Consider the following 17825-nt stretch of genomic DNA (forward strand, 5'->3'; position numbering starts at 1 on the left):
ACGGCGGTCACGGGCCGGACGGGTTCGAATTATTTATAAAAAAATTTGATTAATTAAAATATTAATATTGACTCTTTATTAACAAGTTTTACCTTATAAATTACCAAGTTTTAACTTGTACATTAAATGCATGTACAATTAATGGGTTAGACTAAGGATGGTATAAATAACCATTCTCTAACCTCTTTTTCTTTTCACTCAATGATGTGGGACTATGTAGAATGTTACTCCTCCTTACTTAGATTTTAATTTTCACTAACTCTTTAGTGCCACATTGATGGTGTTGAAGATAAAGAAAGCAAACTTTGCTTTAAAAAAGAAAGCTTGCATTTCAAAATTTAACACCCTTGCAATTCTTTAGTACCACATTCTTTAGTACCACATATTAACGATAATGAAACAATTGAATAAGTTATATAATCTCTTGGTTTTCAGTACAAGGCTTTCATTAACTCAGTAGTACCATATTTTTTTTTTGATGAAAACTTACATTTATCATTTATAAACAAATCAACATTTGCAAATATATCAATAACAACAATGAGATGAATGGTCGTTCAGTCCAAGATCAATCTTGATTGTCTTCCCTCTTTCTCTTTTTTGTGTTTGATATTGGATCAGATACCTTGATTAAGAGACCAATATGAGAACTGTATGTATCAGTTACCTCCATTGCCATAACAGTTACAGGACTAGAAGGTAAGTAAGAGCTCCCACGAGCTATTAAAGTGTAATTTGGATCAGCTACTTGTTCTTCCATAATATTATAACAGTTGACAACTTCCCCCATTTGATCTTGCGGGATGAAACTGGCGATATCAGAGAGATATGCTTCAAGTTTTGATGGAAATATTTCCTCTAGACTGCATCTGAGTGCTGCTAGTGTGATTGTGGATGGCCGGAACTCGGTGAACTTTGAATCTAGTAGAGTGCACAGGAGCAACTCGGTGACTTATGGTGCATTGGTGATAATCGTATCGAAGAGAAGAATCAAGTTGGTGGATCAACAACTCCAGATAAGAGTAACTCGTAACACAGCCGACTCTCCACTCCAATGCCTTCAATACAGTAAGTTCCATCTCTTGAATTCTACTCACTTCAAATGAATTGTTCAGATCCTCCATCTGGAGTTCATGCAAAGTAGGGATAGAGACTTCACCAAACTTTGCCGCAATATATAAACATACAACAGCAAGTAGCTCCATGAATGCGGCTTCCCATTTCATATTATAGTTGTTGATAGAGACAAATCGATGGAAGTAACTCGAAGCACGGAACACTGTATCTATGGATAGATTCAATCGTCGTTGAGACTTGAGAAACCATAATATAGCTCTGACTCTAGAAGCTTGGAAGAATGGTGAGTGAAGATGATTAATGTTTATGGGCATGAGATGGAGTTCTTTCTGTAAGAAAACCATGAAAGAGTTCTTGGAGTCTTCTTTGGAGGTGGTGTTGTAGAATGATGATGAACCCATTATAGTAGTAGTAGTAGAATAGTAGTTAGGGAAAGTGGGAGAAGAATTAATAAGCCAATAATTATCTTCCTCACAGAGTAGACTGATTTTCTTCTTCTTCTTCTCCATATTATGTGTGTAATTATCGTGATCAAGCAACCCTCTATGATTAACCAAGCAGGATCGAAGTGTCCTATTAAGTAATTAAACCTATTTAAAGGCTATGAGATACTTAGCTTTCTTTAGCAAAATGTCTAGTAACTTCAAAACATTAGGAATTCTCTATTTCTAAAAAATCTCCAACCAGGAACATCCGAACACTCGACTGGAGTATTAGACCCATTACATATCTCGAATAATTTTTGTTGAGAAGACAAATGGGTCAAAGTCTAGATAGTATGCATGTGTGGATTCTAATTTCTACACTTCATGTGTAAAGAGAACTGCTCCTATAGATCAACTCACTCTATATCCCAACCATTCTTACTTATTAATCACTAAACAAAATGAATGTTTTGCAATTTTTTAATTTTTGTCATCGAGGGGAATTTAAAGTAGAGCCTTAAGGCCGTGTGTTTCAAGCTATGACCGACTACACACTACAGTCACTGCTAGTACGGAATAGACATGGTGACCGTGACCACTAAAGTTTATTAACTATTTATAATGTCTTACAAAATTTTGTTTAGCAAAATATACCCAAGTTTTTTTTTTGTGTTGAAAATAAAATACATCAAAGTTAGGAGGAAAAAAAACATGGTCTTAGGACCATTTGATATAGTTAATTACTATTGACCATGCCCCATAGTAAGTCAAGGTCACAAGAAGGCCAACATCACAAAACAAACTTTAAGCAAACTTCAGCTTTTAGTCCCACACCTTTGAGTTAGAAATAAAAGAAGCAAGGAGATAGGTTATATATAACCTCCTCATTTGCTTTGGAAGACATGTTTCTTTAAAGTCTAAAACTTTAAATAAGCTTCATCTATTAGTCCCACATTGTTGGGATAAGGATAAAAGAAGCAAGAGGGAAGTTATATCTACCTATCTCTTCCATTGCATCCCAAAACAATGCTTGGTAAAAGCTAAAATTTTAAGTAACTCAAGCTCTTTAGTCCCACACCTTTGGATCATATAAACTTGTGTTGGTGATATGGTATGAAAAGGGTGTTTGGGTAGCAGCTTTCGGGTAGCTAACGGGCGGGTTATAGCGGGCGGATCTTCACGGACGGGTTTCGGACGGGTATTTCGGGCCGGGACTCGGATATGAGCTCCTGTCCGAGTCCCGGCCCATATAGCCCGAGCCATCGGGCCGGGTATACCCGGCTCGGGTAGCAATCGGTTTCGGGTGTAAACGGTCCGGGCGGATTGGGCCGGATATCGGGTTCCCGGACCGTTTTCCCACCCCTACCTGTGGGGGAGAAAAAGCATTCTGTCACATAAATTTAAATATAAATTTATAAATGTACAGACTGGATCAAGTCAGAGAGAGATAGAGACGTTTGATAAATTATAAGTTGAGGTCGTACTCTGTTCCACTGCTGACTCTTTCAATACAGCAATTGTTAAAGAATATTGAGGTCTTCTCCATCCTCCATTCCTCTCAATCCGCTGCTCAACTTGGATAGAGAAAGAAAGATCAAGAGATGGTTAGTGGGACATTAGAGGTCTTGTTGGTTGATGCCACAGGTCTCACAGACACTGAACGTTTCCTCGGTACGACCTCTCTCTCTCTCTACTCTACTCTTTCTCTCTCTCTCTCTATATATATATATATATCTGAGGGGGGATGTGTATAACTGTATATGCAGGAGGAATAGATCCATATGTAGTGATAAAATACAAAAACCAGGAAAAGAAGAGTAGTGTTGCTCGTGGTAAGTTTTTCTCCTAATTATATATTCCTTTGTAAAAATGATTGATGTCTAGCCCAAACAATTAGGTCAGGTTTTCCAAGCTCCATCAATTTCTTTCTTTGATCATATCTTTCATCCAATGAGGTTGGATCCTGACTGTCACACGTTAGGGCAACTCCATTTTAGGGGTTTGGACCCCTGGATTTTGAGAGCTCCTCAACTTTTTCAACTCTAACGACGAGCTCTCAACGGGGCTCCCAAACCCAAATAATGTACGTCTGTACAATTTCAATTTTTAACTGTAAATTATTAATTTAAAATAGAAAATTTAAATTTGATATTATTTTAGTGACAGAGAATTTTAAAATGATAAACAAAATAAAATGTTAGAGAAAAGTAAATAAAAAAAAATATTTAAAATAATAAGAAGATTAAAAAAGAAATCAGTTTAAAAAATATGACGGTTGGGACACCCCAACGGTCATATTTAAGGTTGGGAATCCGAGAGGGTGGGGCTCACAGGTTGGAGTTCATGCGGGCTGGATTGAGGTTCTCAAATTTGAAGAGGATGAAGAAGAAGACAAAGGAGGAAGAATAAGAGAAAAAAATTAAGGTCGTCGGCCGGCAACATTTGGCCAGAAGGAGAAAAAAGAGGAAGTGAGTGATAAACACCCTTAAATTTCGGCATTGCCTCTAACCATATTTGGTCAACTTATTTTGACCAAGTCGTGAGTGAAAACACATTGCTTTTAACATGTTAGGGCATTTTTTTTTTTTTTTTTAAGAAACATGTTAGGGCATTGCTTATAAAATTTCCCTATATCTTTTGCCAGTGTCGCTTAAGAGATAGAGACAAAAAAATTAAACACTTTTTCTAATTTAGCAGAGCCCTTTTACATAGATTTCTACGGTCAAAATCGTAATCAAATTATGATTCTTTAAAGAACCACAATCAAAGTTGATCTAGATATAGAAAAGATATATCAGAACTCCTTACGAAAAAAAGATACCCTTGATGTGGATTGAAACCAGTCCACATCCCATAGGGATCTATCACGTTCGGGCTAGAGAGTCCCAAGGGATGGGACCTTTGCCTGGGTAACTTGTGTCGGGTTCCTTGTCGACTTCTTTCGGGATCTAGTCTGCTCATATGCCCATTTTCTCTAATATTATCTTCCATCTAGTCGACGTTCTTTATGTGTAACGCGTCCTAGGGTTTGGGTCATTAGTCGTAGGTCATCCAAATGAGCCAAAGATGATAGTTAGTTTTTAACAAAACATTACAATCTCTAAAAAGACCGAACTTGATGATCTTCATCATTTGTCATGTCCGACAAATTAATCACGTTTGTCTTTTTGATCGAAGAACATCTCTTCCAAACAAAAATCAAACAGAAATTATGGTCGTTGTCGAAACTCAAACAGAGATGGACATTAACGAACCTTTATTCTTGGTCCCCGCCTGATCACCAACCATTAATCTTCCATGGCAAACTTGGTCACTGCTCGTCAAATGCTAGAACTTACAATGTCCTCAAAAACATCTAGCACTGCATCCTTTTGAAGAAGAAAAAACTTTACAAGTGGCTTATAACCTAAGCGGGGGGCATCCCATTTTCTAAGATAAATCAAGGATGTGCTCTTAATTAATTTTATAAGCCCTCCTAAGAGTGCTATCAGAGTTCAGTTTTAATCGATCTCGACCTAATAACTATTAAAGAAACAAACCAATGTATGAGGAGGAGATTGTTGGTATAATGCCACATTGACTGTGGAAAGGACAGGGTAAGTTTATAATTGTGGAGAAAGTCGTACCTCTAAAGCTAGCTTTTGGTGTGAGAGCGCCAAAGACCACCGAACACTTTTCTTTGAACAAAAACTTGCATTTTCAATTTGCTAGTTTCTTTTAGATCTTTTTTAACATGACTGAGTCCAAAATGATTTAGATTTTGAGGAAGATTTCTTCCCATATTGTTTTCTCCAAATTTCTATTAAAAACACATTTAGTTTTTTTTCATTGATATCCTTCTCTTTACCACATTAATGTTGACTTGTAAATCTACAAACTACATAGTTGTTGCGATAACATATCAGAGTAAGACATAAAACTTTTCGCATAAAAATGTGACCACCAAACAACTTGAAAAACCTAGCCATGTGTGTGCAGATATTAATATATGATCTTAGAGATATCTTTCATTGACAAGATTATGTTAGATTTGATGAATTAATTTATTAAAATTTGACAGGGGAAGGAAGTAATCCAGTATGGAACGAAACCTTTAATTTCCGTGTAGAATATCCGGGTGATGGCCATCAGTACAAACTCAGTTTTAGACTCATGGATAAAGACACATTCTCTGCTGACGATTTAATTGGTGAAGCTGCGTTAGTAACTACCCAATTTATAATGATAGCTTCAGATTCGGATTACTTATGGGGTTTAGATAGTTTATTCAAAATCCACTTGATTTTCTCAATAGGAAGAGTGATAGCTTGTACCTCGTTTTAATGAAGCAACTAAATCAATGCAAAATAATGTAGGATATACTTGGAGGATCTAATGGCAATAGGAGTTGAGAAGGGTAAAGCTGAAATACATCCTCGTAAATATAGTGTTGTTCACTCTGATAGGAGTTACAATGGAGCAATTCAAGTCGGTGTTATTTTCACCCCAAAGGTACACCAGATATATCTTTCATCAACCCCACATATGAGATGATAAAAATATTGAAGCAATGAGTTTTACCTCATATATGAGTCTATGTTACCATTAAACTGACGTGAACTTCTTCGTTCATAACATATAAGATATGATATATACGTATATATACTTATGGGGCGTTTGATCTAAATTTTTGTTTGTTGAAAACTTTGTACAGGTGCAGTAAGGATTTGAAGGATGGTGCAAAACTACGACAACGTTCATAGTGTGTTGGTAATTTGTAATCGTTTTATACGTGTGTAGTAGCATGTTTAATAGTTAATTGGTATGAAAACAAAAGGTTAAAAGTGAGTTTTCTTCTGGTAGTGAGACAGGTTGTATTTTATTTTCCTTAGAAAAACTATTAGATCCTAAGTGCAAGAATGTGCAGTCACCATGACGTGATCATATCTTTCTTTTTTTTAACTTGACGAGGTCATATCATATGGGTATATCACGAGGATATAATATGCACACAAGTTCCTGTGGACAAATCATAAAACATTATGTAATGCTATGTCACAACGAAACCTAAAAGCATTTATATGGTATAGATATGCCCTAAAAGATATGCTGACGATACCTACAAGACTACGATAACAAACTATATGGACCGTCAAGAACTACTGATACTTTATTATTGGCATTGTTGTTGGTCTGCCTTGAGTTTTTCATGTTGTTGTTGGCATGGGTATGCCCTGAAAAGTTATGATGACCAAGCCTAAAAGACTAGAAAAAAATGGTGGGGGGAATAGGAAGGAGGGAGATAGAGAAAGAGTGTGAGAGAGAGAGAGGAGAAAGAGAGAGAGATAGAGAGGGAGAAAGAGAGTTGATGGTGGTGGAAGAAAAATAAAAAGAAGAAGAGAGAGAATATAGAGAAAGGGAAGAGAGAGAGATAGAGAAGAAGAGATAGAGAGACGCAGGTGGTGGTGGTGGAATAAAATGAAAAAGAAAAAGAATTGAGAGAGTTGCTAGTGAAGAAGAACAAGAAGCAGAAAGAGTTTTGAAGAGAGGGGTAGAATAGGAAAACATAAGTCAACCGTTAAAGTTATAGATAGAAAAAACCAGAAGGGGGCCAAAATAGAAGTTGGTCATCTTTAGAGGGTTATTTTTGTAACTTGTTCATCTTTAGGGGCCAAAATGAAATCATCCCAACTTAAAAACCAAAAGAATTTCTCCTTGGGAAGTTTTAAAGGTGCCTCCCATTTGTGTTATTGGCGTCTCCCTGCCCCCGTGGTAAATTTGCTTTCACCACTAATATGAATTTTACCTACGATTAATCCTGAAAGATCAAGAAGGATTAAATTTTTTATTCCTTAGCACCTTTTCATTATTCTAAGGAGAGGGGGAGACTCGTGTTGAGCCAAATACTGGTCAGCTTTTACTAATAAAAAAAGTCTTTAGATTGACCTAGATGGCATAGTGTCGAATCTCCACATAATGCACGAGTGAAGCTCTGATGGGGTAAACAGAGAGGATGACCCGAAAGAGTTATGTCACTCGAGCCAGATTAAGGAGGTCGACAAGAGTCTCTTAGGAACTTAGAACTTTGTCATGACTTGAAGGCGAGTACAGAAGTGGATCCAAGTAAACCTCGCCACCTGAACCTTAGGTTAGGGAGGGTTGTAGATGAAAGCTCGATACTTTGAGCTACCTGAATGAAACATCAGTTACACGGAAGGCTAGATAGCATTGAATATCCATTTTTCATAACTTGAGATACAATCATACGATCATGATCAGAAAAATTTCATTGACGGCCAAACCAAGTGGCTATCATCAAGCCGGTGACTGACCACCTCAAAATCACAGCCGGCCACCGTCATGCAAACCTATATAAGCGTCACAAGTTTGCCTTGAATGGAGATCTGATCTTTACCCTTTGAGATTGACTAAACTCTTAGCATGCACACTAAACTGACTTGAGCGTCATAGTCATGGGCGGACCAATGTGAGGGCAAGAAGGGGCAATTGCCCCTGGGTACTTTTGCAATTTTTTTAACTGAAGAGGGGTATTTTCGTAATTTCACACTTTTTTTTTTCTAGGAGTGTCCGGCCAGGTATTGGGAAGATTTGGGAGAATTTAGGGGTTTCTAAAAACCAACCGAGAGCAAGACAAACCGAGAGGTTTTAAGGATTAGAAGATTGGGAGGGAGCTTCTTCTACTCCTATTAAAATTCTTCAAGATTTTCATTGATTCAATCACTACTTATTGAGGTAATAAAAAACTATTCTTTTTTTTGTTTCTTCTTTCAAGATTGTTTTAGGGTTTTATTGGTTTTCTTTTTCTTTTGAGGTTTGATTGTTCTTGATTATTTTAACCTCTCAAGAATTGAACCTTAGCAAAATTTTCAATTCATAATTGTTATCTTTCTAAATTGTTTTGGTTTTTTTTATTTCTCTCTCTAAGTTGTTTAATAATGAAATTTGACAAAGAAAATTTATAAATTCATATTCATAATTGTGTCTCTTAGAATTATTTTAGGGTTTTGTTGTTTCTTTCTCTACATTATTTTATATTGATCTTTTGATAAGAAAACATATGCAAAACCTAGAATAGTTCATACTTCATAGAAAATTCAGTAAAAGTATTAGAATTTGACTCAAATAGCATCTCATATAAGTTTTTTTTTTTTTTTTTGTTGAAAGGGAATACATTTATATAAAGAGTCTATTACAATAATTTAAGACGAAAAACATAAATACCAAAATTAAAGAAGTACAACAAAATATCACAACTGAAGAAGTGCATAGTATTACGTCGGTTTGCAGACCAGTCTTCATTGTGTCGCTTGCAAGGCTTGCAGCTCTTCATGAGAAATGTACCATAATTAATCTTAAGAGTCCTTCTGGTAGCTATTAAGATGAACCTCATATCTAACTTCTTGTAACACTTGAGATGGATTAAACATACACCCAAAATCTCCGGAAGAGACGAGGGTGTCTGCAAGATGGAATCAAAGGATGATTCCGAGGTATCCCGCCAGTATTCTCCATATACAGAGACCATATCCGATCGAGTTCTACAATGTAGAAACAGTTTAGACACCTGGTAAATGGGATCGCCGTCATAGCCCAAGTATAAATACCCTGCTAATCCGACAAAAGACCGCAATTCAATTGCGTAAAGGGGTGGAGGTGAACATGTTACAGAACTTGGAATAAGAGTTAAATCTATTATACCGCCAAAAGCCAATATAATCAACAAAAAGTGAGCTGGAAGATAAGTAACATAAACTGCACGTTGAAAGTGAATATTTATATTCGACGTAGAGTGTCGACCGGGGTCGAAGGGAAAGTTTAGATGAATACCTTTTATTATTAATCTGATAGAAATACAGAAGTGTCTAACATATGTATGATTAGTGTACCTAAACTTAAAACGATGCAAAATCGGTGAAACTAGACTAGATAGCCTATCTAAATGATCGTAATTAGCTAGACCACATGAAATCTTTGTATAACTAGGAAAGGATGTATGATTGTTGCAGGCATAGAGGTTCCACACAACAAGATTGCGAAGAAAATATAAAATAAGGGTTTGATCATAGAGGGGTATGAGTCGGAGGAGAGAGACCTCCATTAGATGATCCAAAGCTCGATCACTGATAGAAATCAACTTAAACTTCGAGACTCAGGGGTGCAAAAAGTGAAATCAACAGTAGTCTACGGCTTTCTTTTCTCTAGCTCTAATTAGGCTCACATATAGATAAAAGACTATTGATCTCTATTGAGATAAAGTGATCTATCTACGCTAATAAAGCTTATAGATCGATTAAAGGAGATTCATGAAAAATAGAATGATGATTCAAACCCTATGATTAAACAACTAGTTCTAAGAAAAGTTAAACTAAAAATCAATGGAAGAGTAGATCAGCATAAAAAGTTAGAGAGAGTGACTTCTCTTATTAATGAGACATGCAGTAATGTTGATGGCTTTCTTCACAAGTTTACTTTCTCCTCTGGTGATTGCAAGCTGCGAATTCTGAGATCAGTGGTTGTAGAAGATCCGCTATTTGGGCCCTTGCTTGTTCCACTCAAGCTGCTAGAAATGGTGGTGCAATAGTCCTTCCCGTTAGAAGGAGTGATGGATAAATCGCGATCTGGCTGTATCGTCTGAATCAGCCCAAGAAAGGAGATATGTAGAGAGAGAAGATCCCCAATCCCCTTCAAAGTAACTATACCTAATATTGAAACCCTAGATCTGCTAGATGAATTATTTGTATGAGGGGAAATAATTACTTCTATTAGGTGGAGATTCCTAGTTACTTCAGTTTAGATTGGCTTTACAGATGAGAGATGAGGAGGATTGTTAGGTGATTTATGGCTAAGGAGATTTAGGTTAGGGTAGAAAGGGAAAGAGTTTCTCTCTCCTCAAAAAACCCAACCGATGAATTCCCTAGCTTTGATATATTCATGAATCCATCAGCATCTCATATAAGTTAGTTCTCAAAACCTTAAACTTAAATAAGGTATTTACTATTTAGGTTAAACAAATTATTTGATTCCTTATTTAGTATGATGAATAGTTGTTTATTGATTAGTGAATACTAGAGTGTGATTCAAAAGTTAAATTTCATATTCAAACCCTCAAACATAGATAATGTACTTCCTAGTTAGTCAAATAAACAATTTGATTTCAAATTTGGTATGATGAGTAGGTGATTTTTGTTGGTAAATTTAACATGTGTATCTTTTACTTCTTTCATTATTATCTATCTAGTATCTACTCAAATAACTCTTAAGTTTTCTTTTTTAGCCATAATGTCGGAAACTCCCCAAGAGCCTAAACGGCGAAAAACAATAGATTTGTACTTTAAACCAAGAGAGGGTAACAAAACAAAAGCAAATGTACCTTCAACTTCTAATGTTGTTGACCAACAACCTCCTCCGGCTTCTTCAACAATTGATAGAGAAAGAGTTGAAGACGGAGTGGTTGGTACACAACCAATTGAACCATCTGAAGAATTTGATGTTAATTCTTTTCAACGAGATCCAGGATTACGTCTTCAAATATGGCAACATCCTATTGATAAACAAGATGAAGTTCGACGAGCATATCTCAATGCGGGTCCTTATCAACCTATCCTTCAAGAGTATCCACAAACTCAATTTGGAAAGTACCTCCGTAGGTTCAATTCTTCTTGGTTTACTCTATTTCCTTGGCTAGAATATTCTCCATCAAAAGATGCAGTTTTTTGTCATCCATGTTTTGTATTTGAAACAAATCCACCAAAGCGTACAACATTCACGATTCATGGGTTTAAAGCATGGAAGAAAGTTAATGATGGGAAAAGATGTGCATTTCTAACACATATGGGAAACCATGAATCTTTGCATACGAAGGCAGTAAAAGCATGTATGGATTTAAATAATACGACTAGACACATTGACAAGTTGTTTAATGTACAATCTTTAGAAATTGTGAAACAAAATCGGTTAAGGCTCGAGACGACGATTGATTGTTTACGTTATCTGGCGTATCAAGCATGTGCTTTTAGAGGTCATGATGAATCTATAAATTCAGGAAATCGTGGTAATTTCATTGAATTGATAAAGCTTTTGGCAAAAATAAACGATAAAATTCATGAAGTTGTTCTAGAAAATGCTCCTGGAAATGCGAAGTATACATCTCCTAAGATCCAAAAAGAGATATTGTCTATTCTTGCTAATAAAGTGAGAAATAAGATTCGCGAAAAAGTAGGGAATTCAAAATTTTGCATTCTTGTTGATGAAGCACAAGATGAATCCTTCGAAGAACAAATGGCTATTATTTTGCGATTTGTTGATGATGACGGATTCATTAAGGAACGTTTTTTTTTTTTATGTTTTGCATGTGAAGAGTACCACCGCATTGTCTCTAAAGCAAACTATATCAGATGTCTTTGTTCGTCACAACCCCCACACTGAAAACTTGCGAGGTCAAGGGTATGACGGAGCTAGCAATATGCGAGGAGCATTTAACGGCTTACAAGCTTTGTTCCTTAAAGATTATGCATATGCATATTATATGCATTGCTTTGCCCACAGACTTCAGTTATCATTGGTTGGAGCATCTAAAGAAATAGGTGATATTTGGCAATTTTTCTCGAAGTTAAATGCCATTGTTAATTTTGTATCTGCTTCTCCTCTAAGACAAGAGGAATTGAGGTCTTCTCAACTAATTGAAGTTGCTAAAATGTTAGCTACTGGTGAGATTGAGATAGGTAGAGGGGCCAACCAGGTAGGAAATTTGCAACGACCAGGAGCTACTCGTTGGAGTTCCCATTTTACTTCAGTTAAGAGTCTGATTGATCTATTTGGTGCAACATCCACAGTTATTGAAGCAATTATGGAGACCACAACGAATATTTCTCTGCGTGGGGAATCTCAGGGTTTGTACACTGCATTGACTTCATTTGAATTCGTCTTTATCTTACACTTAATGAGGAGGATTATGGAAGTTACAGATATGTTATGTCAAGCACTTCAGTCTAAATCACAAGATATTATCAATGCTATGAATTTGGTAACAACTACAAAATCACTTCTTCAGAAATTGAGAGAAGATGGATGGAATTCTTTCATTGAAAATGCTGAATTATTTTGCAAGAAACATGATGTTGTAGTACCTAATATGAGTGATCCTTATCTAGTAGGCACACGCCGTTCTTCTCAACAACGCAATATTATTACGATGAAGCATCATTATCGTGTCGATTTATTTAATGGTGCAATAGATCTTCAATTGGTAGAGTTGAATACAAGATTTACTGAGAATGCAATGGAACTTCTTATTCTTAGTTCATCTTTGGACCCGAGGGATGAGTACAAGTCCTTTAAGATTGATGCTCTTTGTAGTCTTGCAGAAAAATTCTATCCGCAAGATTTTAGTGACCAAGAGATAGTTGTTTTGAGATGTCAGTTGCAACATTACGAGCTTGATGTTCCGAAGCATCCTGAATTTCAGGATTTGCCTACTATTTCAGATTTATGCAGACGCTTAGTTGAAACAAAGAAGTCAGAGTGTTACCATTTGATCTATAGATTGATTCGTCTAGTGCTAACTCTACCAGTGTCTACAGCGACTACTAAGCGAGCATTTTCAGCTATGAAACTTGTTAAAACAAAACTTCGCACGAAGATGGAGGACGACTTTCTAAGGGATTGCATGCTCATACACATTGAGAGAGAAGTTGCTGAAAAGATTGATTCAGATTCAATAATAGATGAATTTTATTCTTTGAAAAATCGCAGGGCACACCTCAAGTAACAAAAATTATTATCTTAAGTAGTGCCATGTTGGTTTACTAATAGCTTTTAGTATATCTTTTTGGGTCTGTGGGTATATAGACCAAAATAATGTTCAAAAAGGGTTTAGGGTCCAATCTTATCAAAAAATAGATTTTTAGTCCTTTTGCTTTTGGGTCTAAAAACCCATACTATCTATAAAACAATTCCATTCGTGTCCCAAACCATTTTCACGGGATTTTAAATTGTGGGGTCGGACCGAAAATTCCAACAACTTAATTAACCGTGAATTTGGGATAAATTATATGAAACAAAATCGAAACTTTTCCAAAACGAAACGTTTCCAAAAATCCTAACCTAAATCTTCGAAACGCCATTACCAGAAACTAATCAAACGATGAAAAGAAGGAAATCAAATTTGGGAGTGATTTGGGGAATTTATTAGCAAAAAAAAAATAGAAATAAATCATAATTTCTCTCTCCTCTAAACAGATTTGTAAATTAAATTTATTTTCTCTCTCTAAACTTTCAAATTTGGAAAGAGTATATTTTCTGAGATCAATTTAACGTGATTTGGGGGTTAATATACAAAACTTATATATCACTTTCTCTCACTTAATTTTCAGATTTGGAAATAATATATTTTTCTGGGAACATTACAACAACATTTGGTTTTGTTTTTACTCATACATAAATACACATCGAATACAAATTATGAAACAAATACGTAAATTATTTGTTATTTATGACGAGGAAACCAACATTTGTCATGTATACAACGTAATTTATCAACTGTACGTGTGTCATGTTCAATATACAACGTAATTTATCAACTGTACGTGTGTCATGTTCAATAAATTACACATAATTTCTTTTACATTACACATCGTTTACATTTTGTTACAAAAAAATTGTTTACACTATATTGTCGTAGAGCATATGTAGTCTTGAGCAGGACAAACAACATTTACACCATATTGTCGAAGAGCATATCCAAATGCTTTTGCACCACCAAGAAACAAATGACCAACTTCAGTAGGAAATTCCATAAGTAACAACAAAACTACAAAAAGAAAACATATACATTTGTCAACAAAACATATAATTTACTAGAAACGACATGTGTAATGGAATAAATTATGCATACTGTTTGTTAAACTTCATAATGTGTTAGGAGACAAACATAACTTTAGTTTGAATCACAAGGTCACTGTTATGTGAAAAAATATGTATAATGTGCAATCAATTACATATAATTTTTGGAACATTTATTGTACTATAAACAACAACTGTTTTGGGAAAAAGTACGCGTAATGTTGAATAAATTATATATAATTTATGCAGATTTATAAGATATTTTTTATATTATTTACAAAATATGTATAATTTGTAACAAAATACATATATTTTACATTCTGTTATAAAAACATCGTACAGAAGATGTTTGCGTTATGTATGTGTTATGTTCAGTAAACATTATGTAATGTCGTGTAAATTATATATCGTTTACATTCTGTTACAACCAAATCGTACTAGATCTTCTCTGGATAAAAAATGATATGTAATTTATTGTAAACGATCCGTAATTTATTTTAAATTATATATCGTTTGCATTCAGTTATAACAAATCGTTCGATATCTTCACTGCATCAAAAATTGTACGGAAACCTTGATGAAGATTTGAAAAAATGATCTAAAAATCAAAATCTGTAACCTAAAATTACTAAAAAGTAACAAAATACATAGAGACAAACACTTTTTAATCGAATAAAATGAATTGTAAAGACGGATTTAACATTAACATCATAAAATCGGTTATGAATCTTACAGAGAAAAAAATACTAAATAATGATAAAGATTTGATTAGATGATACCGAGAGAAATTTGATTATAATGAAAGTCATGAACAAAGTTAAAGATGAAGATGAAAAACATTAAACAGAAAAGAAGAAACTAAAACCTTTAGCATTACCTGAGAAGCAATATTAAATCTGATTCAGAATCTGTTTTAATGGAATGAAAAATGACTTTTGTAATGTGTTTTACCTGATAGACGACGAAGAAGATGATTTCAGTTGGTCTAATGAAGAAGAAACAAGATTTCTGAGATTAATGAATGATTATCAAACGGTTACTTTGTTTAGAGAGAGAGAAAATAAGCAAGTTTCGGTTACTAAAGATAATAAAGATCACGGTTACTTTGTTTAGAAATGTGATTAGAGAGAGAAAAGTGAGAGATAAAAATGGAAAAAGACATTTGGATTTTAGAATGTAAATCAGATCTTATATATAAAGAAGGTTTTTTTTTTTTGTTGAAAGAATATATAAAGAAGGTTAGTATGGGTATTATAAATTAATATGTATTATAGGGATTTGTGTTTTCTCTCTAGATGACACCAAATGGACTAGATATCCATTTGTATTATTTTTTTGGTTTTGAAACCCTTTATAGGATTAGAGAGGACTAAATGTCTTGTTAGGACCCATTTTTTGGGCTATAAACCCGAAAATTCTATCTTTTTATCTATTTTGTGTTTTCCTAGTTTTTTTAGACAAATTAATAATGATGAGTAAAAAATTTACTTGGAATTTCTTTACTATTATATGAAGTTGTCGTTAAATTATGTTTTCCATTTTGATTGTCTCACATTAGCTATTATTGTGTTATATTTTACGAAATATTTTGTTTTCGACAGGTACCAAATTGGAATAGCATACTTACAAGTTGCAATTATGCGGATATGTGACAAAGAAAAAAAAAGATGTGTTCATTCTCATGAGGTATTACCTTACTCCGTTAAGTTTTCCAATTATCAGTAGTGAACATAAGTACATTTGAGGGGAATCATTGAAAACATATGAAATATAATTGGAAGTATATTACAGTTTATATTGTATTACATGATCGTACGTAAAAAAAAAAACATGTCAAGTTCAAATCAGAAGTTTGCCTCCCCTGACTTGAAATCCTGGTTCCGCCTCTGGTCATAGTGGTTGTGTAAGTATCCCCCTACTAAATCTTTGATAGCAATGAAGAACGGTCGAATCAAAGGTTACAATAATGGCATCCTTAAGGATATGGAAGAAGCCACTTTCCTACGTCATCAGCCTTGGGGTCCAATTTCCTGCAATATCTAAGCTCTTGTCTAGAAAGCAAAATAAAGCTATGATGACTTTATTTTCACCACAAAAAAAAAAAATCAAATATTGTACAATCTTTTACTGAGATGAACCATATACAAGAAGAGTTTGGTAAAGAAGTAACATGCCTGTATAATTACTATAGGTATAAAAATGAACTGAATATTCAATAATTAAAACAAGAACTAAGGTGTTAAAGGTGCCCCCAAAGCATATTTTAGGGTGAGGATGTATGAGAAAGAGGGCCTTTAACAATTTTGGAGGCCGTTTTTAAAACTTTCCATCTAAAAAATATCTAAAAGATAAAACATAAGTTACAAATCAAAAGGATTTCTGATGGGTAAGTTTTAAAGATGCCTTCCATTTGCGTTAGTGGCACTTCCTCCGCTTGTGACCGTGGTAAATTTGTTTTCACCACTTCGTTTATTGACGCCCCCCACATCGGTGGATTCGGTCTGAATTTTGTTACAAAAAAAAGCAGCCCAAGTCTATCAATTTCAACTCCAGAACATAGAGGTCGAGTATCGATATTTGTAACCAGATTCAGGTCTGAGTCCACCGATTTAACTGTGTTCAATAGTAGAGTTACTAGTCAACCAATTTCAAAAATCAAAATTTGTTTGATATCACCGATTGCTTCACCGAATAATAGTCTGAACCTATTGTTTAGCCCTTATCGTTCATTTTACATTACTTTCTCAAAATTAACCAAATTAATAAAGTTTACCATAATTATTATTTTTAATCTAAAGTTTATCATAGTTAACACCAACTGATTTCAACCAAAAATCAAATAAAAGCTACAGAATAACATCCTCTTTTAGCGCATTAGAGAATCTTTAACTGATTTGAACAAAACTCCAAATAAAATACACCGAGATTACCCATTTTGGATTCGTATAATGAAGAGTTTAGGGAGAGATAGAGAGGTTTCAAAGATTATCTCAAATCAAATTCTGAGGCTTTAAAGATTGTCTCAAATTTTTAAGCTTCAAAGAATTATTGCATATAAGTTTGAACTTAAAGAGAGAAATAAAGTCCGTGTTTTTTGAGTCAAACACAAAAGTATGAGTGCTTCTATAAGAAACATTTTTAACAATTTTCTAGAAATTGGGGAGTGATTTTGACCGGGTAGCACAAATAAGAGACGCCTTTAAAACTTCCCTTTCTGATTTCTTTTGGGCAAAAGGGTTTAGATATATTAGGTATAACTGACAATCAGGTTTGGCTTATGACCATCGTGTTAAACGGTTTATGACTATTTGGTGGTTAATCTGTCACTATAAGATAACGGTCTCGCCAAACGAATAACAAATAGTCAAAAGGGGTTCTCTGCAAAGTTGGAGATTTGATACCAAATCTTTCTTTTCTTTATAGATGTCAAAGCACATCAAAATAAACCCATATGAATCATATGATTTTGTAGATTTTGTCTTG

General features: G+C 34.6%; 1 protein-coding gene and 2 pseudogenes across 1 annotated transcript; 2 read left to right on the forward strand and 1 right to left on the reverse strand.

Moving 5' to 3' along the window:
• Positions 1-568: 568 nt before the first annotated feature.
• Positions 569-1586, reverse strand: LOC147558484 (putative cyclin-D7-1; annotated as a pseudogene).
• A 1304-nt stretch (positions 1587-2890) lies between these two features.
• On the forward strand, positions 2891-6389 carry LOC147558485 (16 kDa phloem protein 1-like). Its single transcript, XM_086660148.1, has 5 exons — positions 2891-3173; positions 3269-3334; positions 5563-5701; positions 5858-5993; positions 6196-6389. Exons 1-5 carry the CDS (start codon positions 3104-3106, stop codon positions 6202-6204), a joined length of 420 nt encoding a protein of 139 aa, XP_086516274.1. The 5' UTR covers positions 2891-3103; the 3' UTR covers positions 6205-6389.
• A 4392-nt stretch (positions 6390-10781) lies between these two features.
• LOC147558486 (uncharacterized) lies at positions 10782-13269 on the forward strand (annotated as a pseudogene).
• The last annotated feature ends 4556 nt before the right edge of the window (positions 13270-17825 follow it).

Source organism: Eschscholzia californica, unplaced genomic scaffold, assembly GCF_041429995.1.
Source record: "Eschscholzia californica isolate CP2 unplaced genomic scaffold, dmEscCali1.0.p SCAF_2, whole genome shotgun sequence".
Lineage (NCBI taxonomy): Eukaryota > Viridiplantae > Streptophyta > Magnoliopsida > Ranunculales > Papaveraceae > Eschscholzia > Eschscholzia californica.